Source organism: Pinus tabuliformis, chromosome 8, assembly GCF_031772625.1.
Source record: "Pinus tabuliformis cultivar Carrire ecotype Pingquan chromosome 8, CPIR1, whole genome shotgun sequence".
Lineage (NCBI taxonomy): Eukaryota > Viridiplantae > Streptophyta > Pinopsida > Pinales > Pinaceae > Pinus > Pinus tabuliformis.
This window is the reverse complement of record NC_142294.1, coordinates 539802652-539814197: the sequence shown is the minus strand read 5'-3', so window position 1 is coordinate 539814197 and position 11546 is coordinate 539802652. Positions and strand designations below refer to the sequence as shown.

At 37.2% G+C, this 11546-nt stretch overlaps 1 protein-coding gene across 1 annotated transcript; it reads right to left on the bottom strand.

The window, feature by feature from the left end:
* Positions 1-5195: 5195 nt before the first annotated feature.
* Positions 5196-10631, bottom strand: LOC149236540 (THO complex subunit 4B-like). Its single transcript, XM_089372425.1, has 6 exons — positions 9939-10631; positions 8224-8370; positions 7763-7831; positions 6795-6985; positions 5923-5979; positions 5196-5734 (listed from the first exon to the last, which is right to left on the bottom strand). The coding sequence occupies exons 1-6, from the start codon at positions 10149-10151 to the stop codon at positions 5584-5586; spliced, it is 828 nt and encodes a 275-aa protein (XP_089228551.1). The 5' UTR covers positions 10152-10631; the 3' UTR covers positions 5196-5583.
* Between the last annotated feature and the right edge of the window lie 915 nt (positions 10632-11546).

Sequence of the window (11546 nt, the reverse complement as noted above, 5' to 3'; positions counted from 1 at the left end):
TTGCACGTAACCGCCATAGCCTCATGTAATTTGCTGAGACATTACACAAATCAGTAAATACTCTTGCTTCAAGTCGCTTTTAGAGAACATGATCAATCATAGGTTTGACTAAATCTATATGATTATCACTACCAAAGATATCTTTTGTGTTGCAAAACACCACTGGGGATTGTTGTGAGATAGCATGGTTAAATTAACTCAAAATGTGTGGTCCCTGTATTTTGATGTCATCCACATATTCTAATAGTGCTAGCTTCGCATCCAGCTTGTGAATCGGGCTAATCAGTAAATTTACCGAGGACACAACCATGAATGACTAGCACACAATAGAATCCAGATAGTGATAGCAAAAAGTGCAGCAGATATATTGTTATATGTTACAAAGATTCATGACTTGCTCCCACTTGTGGAAGGATGCACTTCCTGAGTCCAAGTACCACACGCTCCCATCACTGTGATGGCCATGCATCTAATAAGAGTAAAGTCAAAGTTTGAACTTTGAAGCCAAAGATTCACATGTTACTCCTCCTGAGGTCTTCTTGCTTGTCGTCTTCTTTGGTATCATCCACAAGTCAAAAGGTGTAGGGCACTACCATGAATGACTAGCACGGAGTAGAATCCAAACGAACTGGTAGCAAAAAGTGCAGCAGGTATATTGTTGTATCTTGCGAAGATGTCTTAGTAAATATCAAATGTACAGAAGCATCTTGCAAAGATATATTGAATATTCAGAAAGTATTGAATTGTCGAACTATGCAAATAGATGAAAAAACGTAATAACTAAATATAACACAATTTTTATCCATATAAATGAATAAAAACAGTGGAGTGTTCCTCGAAAAAAGAACTCGGGTTGAACACGTACTTGTCAAACTAATATCACTAAACTGATCTGGTAAAACCACGAAACCTACAAGAGCATCCAATGAAGCCCAGAATTCAATTTTGAAATGATTCAATGGTTGATAAATTATAACGTTCTTAAATGAATCACTATATGCTTACTTGATAAAATGACTAAATGAATCTTTGTTTAATTAATATTCCCCCTGGAAATGCACTAAGTTCATCCATTATTTTATTGGAAACATTAGGGCTAATCTACTCCAATTGATGATGGGTAAAAGTTTCAAAAATGGTTAAAAAATTATATTGTTATTAATCTATTCAAACTAATAGAACAGAAATTAACAGTAATAAGATAACGAGCTTAATTTTTTTAAGCTGAGCTGATGGGAGGGGAAGTTTAATTCCAATCTCCATTCAGAACTAGCAAGCGCATTTGCAAATCCATTGCCCCTTGCCCCATCCAATCAAAGCACGTCAAACGCAATCAGCAATATACAAACCATCCTATACATTTTGACCACACAGGACGGGTTTGATGCCAAGCTAATAAGTCGACTTGCACAAGAGCTAAAGAAAGATTTGCCCACACTAAAAAATGAAATGTCCCTGATTAGAGCATTATTTCCACCCATACACGTTTCGATGTAAGCGAGTCAAGGAGAGGACATTGAGAAATTGTGAAGACTCTGTTCAAACAATATTAATTTATGTTGCATGAGTTTCTGGAACTAGGGAATGTTGGGAACTTGGGTACGGATGTCGGGGATGGCTAGAGGTTTCCCCAAAATTTACAAGAAATGAGAACTTGGGTATGGGTGTCAGGAACAGCTAGAGGTTTCCCCAAAATTTACAGGAAACAGCTAATCAGTGGCGGTAATGTTAGATTATAAAAAAATTAATTATATAATTCATATAATAATCAAATTTAATATTGAATCAAAATATTCAAATATTAAAATCAATTTATATATATAAATAATAAATATATAATCTCTCATATATAAATATATTCTTTGGGTGTCTCTCTCCCTTTTATATATAAAAAATATTAAAATGTCAAGTTCATTATGACACATGAAGAGTCTTTGAAACAATCTGGCTTAAAAATACAAAAGAACAATTTTACATGTGTCAAAATAATAATCAAATTTAATATTGAATCAAAATATTCAAATATTAAAATCAATTTATATATATAACTAATAAATATATAATCTCTCTTATTATATATAATTATATTCTTTGGGTGTCTCTCTCCCTTTTATATATAAAAAGTATTAAAATGTCAAGTTCATTATGACACATGAAGAGTTTTTGAAACACTCTAGCTTAAAAATACAAAAGAACAATTTTACATATGTTTCTCTAGTTATTCTTAAGAAAAAAAGTAAAGCAACTCTAATGTTTAAGCATTGACTGCCACATACAATATGCACACACAATCTTCTGTGATATATATACATAAATAACAAAAGAAATACTCATCAGCATGACATCCCAGATATCGCCCTTACATCGACATCGAGGTGCCACACACTTCTTTAACCCATCAAAAGATTGCTCCAGTTTACCCATCAAAAGATTGCTCCAGTTTCTCAATTAAGGATATTGCTGTTAAGGATGTCTTTGGCCTTTGTTGCTGCGAAGGTTTCAACTTAGGCTCATGTTTTGTGGGCAGTTCAACATATTTCTCTATCGACTTTGTATTCCCCAACCCCAGGGGACACTGTTACTCCAAAAAAAAATAGTCTTCAAAGCTCCTGGAACTTTCCCGAACTCCCATTGCAGCTCCCACTGAAAAGGGAACGTTCCCATAAAATTCCAAAGCTCCCGGGAGCACATGAACCATTGGAACGGGTTTCCCAACTCTTAGGAGCGGTTCCCATGTAACAAAGATATTAATAAACACACTGAGATGACAGAATCAGACAAAACCTCTCAGACAAAACCAGCGGAGTGAGTGCAGCTATATATACAAGAAATATAGAGGATCGAATTCCACCTCAGTCACAAGCCCATATCATGCGAGCCAAAAGACTCGACTTGCAATTACCCACAGTTTAATGCAGAGAATCGCAAATCAAAAGAGCGAAAGTGTCAAGTTGGGATGTATTTGGAGTTTTATGCAAAACGGAAAGGAAACTGGATAGGCACAGCTTGAAGCAATTCAATGCAGTTGAGAACACAAAAGTAGACGAAATTGATTCAAGGAACTAAATGGTCATCAAAGTAAGTGTTGCCGTTCATGCATGACTAAGTGTCAAGTTACCTTTGGAATATAACCAAACAAAAAATCAAACACCGCAAAGAAAAATTGGAATATGAACCATGAAAAATATAAATATAAAAGTTGATTGACACAAAGCTAGAAGCAATTCCCTTATGAACCATGAAAAATATAAATATAAAAGTTGATTGACACAAAGCTAGAAGCAATTCAAGGGAAGGAAATTAATTGAAGGAACCCAATATTCATCAAAGAACCATCTTAACCCCGAATATATCAAGCGCTGAGAGGGATTCAATCTCTTGAGAAGCAAACCTATTTTTAATTTTTGAACGTGGAACTCCAGGAAATGATTGCACCTCAAAAGATTGGATCCCTCTCAGCGCTTGATAGATCCGGGGTTAAAATGGATCTAGGCTGGTTATATAATACTATATATTATCTACATTTGTATCTGTGTCTCTTTCTTATTCCCTCTGGATCTAGGCTGGTTATATAATACTATCTAATATCTATATTTGTATGTCTCTTTCTTATTCCCTCTCTATCTCACTCCCCAAAAATACACATTTTCTCGTTATATCTATCTCTCCCTATCTCTCTATCCCCATTTTCTCCCACTCTCTCTTCACTCTCACTCTCTCTTCACTCTCACTCTCTCTCCACCTTTCTCCCTATATGTATTTCTTCTTCCCTCCCTCTCTCTCCCCTCTCTCTCTTCCTTCCTCTCTCCCCCTTTCTCAACCACCTCCCTTTGTCTCTCACCCCCATCTCTCTCTCCCCACTTCAACTTAGTCACCATCTCCCCCCTCCTTTTCTCTCTCTCTCTCCCCCCTTCAACTTAGTCACTATCTCCCTCCCTCTCCTCTCTCTCCCCTGCGTCTTTGTGTCTCCCTCTCTCTCTTCCCTTTCTCTCCCTGTCTCTCCTCTCTTTCTTTCCCCAAATTTTTCACTATCTTCCTCCCTCTCTCCATCTCTCTTTCCCCTCCCTCTTTGAATAAAAATATATTTATTCTCTCTACTCCATCTCCATGAACATGAAAGTTAATATCGTTTCCAATCCTTCTCTTGTCCATTTCTCTCCGTTCGGTCTCCATGACTACCATTAATATTGTTTCCTATCCTATTTTCAATTTCTCTCCAGTCACCAAGACTATGAATTTTGATTTGGCACGTTCAAGTACATTAAAATGATCTAAATTGCCGACACATGTCGGGCTATCTATATCTGAAAATTTTCAGAAACGAAAATACAAAATTTAGACAGCTTTACTAAGACCTACAGGGTATTAAAGGAGAAACAAATAAAAACATCAGATATTGGGGATCATTGATGAGACTTTTGCTCAAATTAAACATTTAATATAACATCAACGCAACCAACATCCATTCCTTGTTTAAAACTCACGAATCAATTTGCACGTTTAGCTATGTTCTCATTATAGAACACCAAGAAGAAAAATCAAAGGATTAAATGACAAACTAGAAAACTGTTAACTTGTCCTAAACACTAAAAGGCATTATTTAAACAGCAGAAGAAAGAAGACTCGTCTTCACAATACAACGCATGATTATTGTGAAAGAGACGGTTGCCTTTAGTGTTAAAGTAGAAATAAATTAAATTATAAAAATACATCACATTAAAAACCGCATTACAACCACAATTTCAACATATCTACATTTAGATTGGATTTTGGAAGTATCTGCATAATCCTCTTGGAAGATTAAATCAGCTTGTCAACAAAGCATTAGCTTACTTGCTTTGTTACTGAGTGACCTCAACTCAAGGAAATTCTCTGTAGTGTTGCATCTTTTTGATAATTCCCATAAATCCTAGAACCGATCTCAAAGAGAGTATAGTTATCAGATGGTCTCTCCCTTATAACATCCTTTTGACATTATTGTAGTAATTCTTCTCTAAAGCTTGCAGCATGGTTTGCTTTGATCACACTGTAACTTAAACCATACAACCATGGATAAACAGAATCATTTCGATTTTCTAACATCACCAAAATGACCTTTCCACTTCTTAGCATGAGGCCAATTATCATTAAAGGAAATTAATGATAGCAGGCAAAATTACACTTAATGTACATCATACTCCCATGGCAACATTAACTGTAAAATACAAATGCTGTATGGCCAGATATACTACCCAGTCCGTATTGCCCATGAATAAGAAATGGAAAACACATCAGTTTCAAATGCTGCTAGAGCCTTAATAATCTCACTTCCAAACTAACAAAATAAGATTGGCCCAGCAGTTTCAAAAATGTATGGGTGAAGTAAAAGAGAATGATAACTGGATGTGATAAGAAATCACGCATTGATTGATAAGTGACTGACTGCTCTGGCAAATATCTAACAATACAAAGAAAGCTTTCTCAAGAATTTTTTTGTCTTACAGCTTTCACAAATACATGATAGAAGGATCTTATTTGTAGAAACAGGATTACAACCAAAAATCTTTCTATCAGCAGAAGATAAGTTTAAGATCAGAAGATAAGTTAAGATGTCTGCATGGCTTCAGTATGATAGTTTTCCAGCTCCTTGTCAAGTTCTGCGGCAGACTTATCTGGGAACTGGTTTCTTCCACGGCCACGACGTCCTCCTCTTCCCCGGCCATTGAAACGCCGACCACGCCGACGATTCCAGTTACTGGCAACAAACATTGTCAGATGAGTGCTACAGTAGCAAATTTCATATAACCCCCCCCCCAGTCACACTCCTGGGAAAAAAACTAAATATAAATCAATTATTGATAAAAGAATATTCAATGTTGACCCTAAAATATGCTTTGGTCATGTAAAATTATAATAAAAAATCATTTTTGTTTAGCAACTTACCCATTGCCACCCCTTTGCTCCAATGAAGCATCTGCTGCTGCTCGTGTAAATCCTGGTCTGCATGAAACAAACATGTCAAACAAATATGAACTAGCATATCTGAAAATGCAATGAAATCATCAACAGATATACAAATCAGGGAAAGAACTGCATTCTTTTTTTTTTAAATGTGTTTACAACATGTCAAACTCAGACAACTTATAATCCAGGACTACAGCCTGCCAAGGTTTGAACCTAGACCACAGCCCAACAGACATGACTCAAACCAACCTTTAGAACGTATCTTGCTCATTTCACAACTACCAAATTTTGCCACAAATTTACAGTTGTAAGTAGAGCTTCTTCATAAGTCTAGTGATATGAGGCATATATAAGTATTCTTGCTAAATTAGCAAGAAATCTGACCCTGTTCAGATATTAATTAAAAGGAGCAGACAGAGAAGTGAGACAGCTCATAAAGTAACATGCCAAGTAAGTTTGGAAACCAACAGAAGTAGAGACGGAAAGGGGGCAAATCAAGAATTTAGCATGATTACAGACTTTCATTGGACATAGAATTTTATGGCACCAGTGTAGTTGTTTAGGATAAGTGTAGTCAAACCCTCAGTTGATTAGAAGACTTCGAGAAGGCCTACATCTAAATAGCATTTACGAATGTCAAATCCTCAATCCATGCCAATGTTACCTAAATGTGGACGGGAAAATATACAACAGAGCAAAGTATAACCAAATTTACCTGACACAGATAAGTTTTCATATAGCATATCGAGCCACTACAACATTTTGCAATTCTGACAGAAGCTATATATGAGGAATGAGAACAAAAACTAGAACAAAAAAAGGGGCATTATAGTGAGGAAATTAATGCATACGTCATTACAACTGTCCTCCTTCCTCTTCCAGCAGATGCTCCAGTAACATTAACACGAGCAGACAAGGGCAAGCTTAAACCTGTCCCAACAAGTTCTATCTTCATCGGTTTACCATCAAGCTGCACATTGTTGTAGCGCTTCACAGCAGCAACTGCATCAAGTTTCTTTACAAAAACTACCTCGGCTGTACCCTGTCAAAAGGTTAAAAACCAGATTAGATAACATGGGAGTCTAGCCACTAGTAGCTACTGCCAAAAAAAACAGTTTTTAATAGTGTAATTTACTTCCTTGCATACTAGATAAGTTTGGTTTGTACACCAGAATTCTATTGTGTATATATCCTAGATTGCACAAACTGAGTGAGTGCCTTTTCTGCCTTTCCTTTGATGGGAAAGAGCACTGTGAAGTCTGCATTTATATCAACCACTACAAAGTCATTCTCCACTGAGAGAGGGCTCCATGCTTGTGTCAGAAGAGTCGGAACCAGAGAGGTTCTGTTGTCCCCAATGGGAGATACATCAGGCTAACTAAAATTATAAATCAATTGACCAAATAAGATGTACCTATTCGTGAAATAAGTTGATGTGTGCTGTTATGTGAAAAACTGAAACAATAGTAGTTGGCACTTTAGTGTCAAGTGCAAAAGGGAAGTAATAAGGAACAGTAGGCAACAGCAACCCTTTCATAACTAAGTAATGCAACTTTAGTGGAAAAAAGACTAAGTAGAGACATTTAATAAAAAATCCAGCCTTCAGAATCATACTTCATCCCAAATTGATATCACATTAGTACAAATAGCATACCTTCAATAAAATTGATATTTCAAAGCTAACAATCAAACATACTACAGGCATTCAAAACACATGAAGTTTACAGTATTGCCTTGATAGACAATGCAGTACTGCATTAAAAGACAAGCATGTTATTACCTAGCTTTAACAATATAAACAGTAAAAACAAATACATACATTTGATCGACCACTTCTATCGTAATGAAGAGCACAGCTCTTGAGATCACCAACTTCTGAGAAAAGCTCCTGGGAAAAGAAAAAAACATTATTAACAACTTCAGATTATTGCATCGATATTAAAAACACTTGAAGATCAAATGCTCCCTGTGCCTACTAGTTTTGACACCTTAGAGATTGGAGAATAACAAAAGAAAATGAAAATCAAGCCCCTAGATGTTTTCTATAAGACATTGTACAATATAAATTGATCCCTTTAAAAGACCAGATTGTCATCAATTAAAAGGGTGTAGAAATCATACTACAAAATCACTGGAACAAAAAAAACCCTCAAAGGTCATTCAGCTAAGATATCCATTGCAGAATGTACACTCTAATAATAGAAGCACCGCGGTGATGTAAAACAAAGTTTAAAAACTTCATTAAGTTAAAAATACAACGAAACATTATTTCAAACATACCTTTATGTCTTGATTGGATACTCCAGAATCCAAATTTGAAACGTACAATTTGGTGCCAGTCTCGAGTCCTACAGGCATGCCTATAGCTGCCATGCTATCCTCAAACATGTCATTCTGCCATAAGACACCCTTGGCACGGCTGAATGACTGCTTTAACAGCCCACAAATAACAAGTTGTCCCACAAAGCAGAAACTGTTAGAAGTTGGGGCAAAAGGATTTCAATCATGAAATGCACAGACGAAACTTAGTGTAAGCCAATCTAAAAAGTAAGGAGAGACCTACACAAAATTCCATTAAAGAAAAAGGAATAAAGTACATGGGCAGAATTCTAAATTCCACTCAAAGAAATAATGTACAACTGCATACTATAATGCTCAGACTGAATTTTATTTGAGGAGAAATGCAATGTGTAACTGTAGTAATCGTGTACAAAATCAAACTATACAAAAAGGGCATACTCGATAACTAAAGAGCATCATGCACAAGACAGAACTCTACTCTAAGAAATACAATGCAAAAAAATTTGTAGTGCATGAACAGAACTCTACTTTAGGATAAACATAATGCAAAAAATAGCTAATGACATGCTATAAAGGTGAAAAGACCGATGGAGGCACCCATGCTTACGCATCCCAAATTTGCAGTTACAAATACCTCCTTCCAAAACGTGTAACAGAGTAAAAGTGTCAACCATACTGGCCCTTCATCAGAAGAATCTACTACTCCAACTCCTAACAGGTTGTAACATCAACCGAATTGCTCAATTGGGAAGAAAGGAAACGATCCAAGCCCGTGGCACATCTACTGGAGACAGATCAGAGAAGCGATTTTTTTCTTTCCATCCACTCTAAAACCTGAACCCTGCATGAAAGCAAAGATCCGAATGGAATGATTTGGAAGGTTTCCAATGAGGGTTTATTTGATTGATGAAAAGGGGTGGTACTCGCCAGGTAACCAGCATTCTGAAGCATAATTACCGCGACTTTACGTTCTCCTGTATCATCCATACTAATCAACTCAATCCCTGTGCATCAAAACTGCAGTGTGATTCCACGGTTCCTGAAAGGGGTTTATTGAAAGGGTATGCGGTTGCCATCGCCGATCAGCAGTACCAAATCGGATCAAACTACCATGTTCTTTTATCTTACGTCCATCACAATAAAGTTGCAAATTCATAAACTTTTAAAATTGTCTAGAAAAAAAAAAATACCCCGGGATTGACATCACTTCAACACATACCACAAGCTTCTTTCAACTTACGTGCCAGATCTGGGGTAACTAGTCCAACAAAACTGTCCGGAGCTCGCACCGGTTCTCATCCCTTTCATAGAGATGCCATTTAGTTAACAAAGATCACAGGGAGATAAGCCTTACTGGAAAGCTTAATATTCCTCCGTCCACACCAGTGAACCAAGACACCATCAGCAAGTCTCATAAGCTCAAAATATTCCAGATATTCCAGGGTTTCCAATAAGGGTTTGAAAAAAAACCCAGGATTTTGGCAGGGAGTTGCCAAAAAAGCCAGTGGTCACAGGTTCTACTCTCGTGGATTCACAGTTGCAACATAGGATTCAGTCGCTCCCTAGAAGAGCTCGATGTCGAGCTCACCATCGCTATTTCTTTGTTTCTTTTTTTTCCTATACAATGAAAAGAACCAAACTATTTAATACCCGAGATTTTCGAACATTACAAAAATGGGTATCCGTTAGCTTGCCTTGGCGATAGAATAGGGCGAAGGCCGGGCATTGGAATTGACCCTAAGCTGTTGACCTCGGCGGCCGCGACCAACACCATCACCTCCTCTGCTTCCTCGTCCTCCTCTGCCTCTGCCTCTGCCTCCTCCTCTGCCTCCTCTGCCTCTTCCGCCACTCGACTGCTTATTGTTCCTTATGAGATCGTCTAGTGACATGTCTAGAGAATTCGCCATGCAGAATCGAACCTCCGACCTGTTTTGAACGGAAAGAACTGAACCCAACGCACCAATCCCTGTATGTGACCTGCTGAAAAATCCCTGAAACCCGAAAAAGATGATCGAGATGAAACCCTCCCCCTCCTTTCGAAACCGCTGAAGAAGATGTTTGTGAGGAAACCCTCACTCTTTTCGGAACCCTCTAAGAGGATGATTGAGATGAAACACTACCCTTTCTTTTCCAAACCCTAGATGGCTGCGAAAGTGTTGCACATGGACATATATAACGATCGGCGAAGCGGAGCAAGATGGAATGAAGGATCGAGGCTCCCGCGCCGATAAATTGGACAAGAATACCAGGGGCGAGATTGACGAAACAGAGAAATCGCATGAATAAATCCTTCCAACGAGGGATGAGATTGGTAATCCAGAAACCTTTAGGTTGCCAAATGGTGTGTGATCATTGAATTAGCACAGTAATCCTCTAACTGATTCATTACTAAATAAACCAGTCAGGTGCTTTTATAATATAAAATCTCACAACTTAAGGGCGAGATTCCTATTCAATATTAAAGAATTACCACTTTTTCGGGGTGAGGACGTGAACTCTTAATAAATATTAAAATTAAATAAAAATTTCGAGAATGTGAATATTTGACTTTTCTTTAGGATCATATCGTGTGAGCGGTGACTTTAGTTTTTTTAATTTTTGGGGGCCTCCGTTTAAGAGAAGAACTCTTCATAATTATAAGGACAATTTTAGGAAATTATAAATAGAATTATGGAAGTTGCCCAGTGATAATTCTCTCATCGAAGGTTGGAGATAGATAAGAGGTGAACAAATTTAGTTCTATGCATGGGATATAAATTTTTGATAATAGAGAGAAGGGATTTTTATTTTTTTATGGTGAGAAAATCTATCATAATTTATGTTAAACCAGTAATGAGGACAAAGATTTCTGGTTGTTATTCGCGAATGCAGGCTGACTCATCACTGTTATTCAAGGAAAACCACGCCACTTGGAATAACCCGCTAGTGGTTTGCAAGGGGGCAGGCTTTCGCTCCTGCTAGATGCCTCTAGGTCTTGGGTCGTTCCCCTGTTTCCTTACGTCTGAGGAAAACGAGCTCTTAACTAAGCAGAAGCAATTTTAGGGCATACTCCAAACCCACAAAGAGAAGGGATTGTCATAAATTGCAATCTTCAGTAATGATTTCTAAAAGTAATTCCCTCAACACCCACGATAAAGAGAAGGGATTGTTATATTGTGGGCATTGAGGGAATTACTTTTAGAAATCATCATTGAATATTGCAATTTATGATGTTGCATTGTGTTAATTTTTAGGGTATTGTGTTAATTGTTTAAATGATTAATGGAAGTGAATATTATGTACTTTAGCGTTCTAAACACATT

Bases quoted from the DNA above. Each gene is read 5' to 3' on its own strand.
- LOC149236540 (XM_089372425.1), bottom strand. From the start codon at position 10,151: ATGGCGAATTCTCTAGACATGTCACTAGACGATCTCATAAGGAACAAT. The intron at 7,832-8,223 runs GTATGTTTGAAA...TTCTTTTCCCAG, and splicing joins TATCCAATCAAGACATAAAG to GAGCTTTTCTCAGAAGTTGG. The intron at 5,980-6,794 runs GTATGCATTAAT...TGTTTCATGCAG, and splicing joins AGGAGGACAGTTGTAATGAC to ACCAGGATTTACACGAGCAG.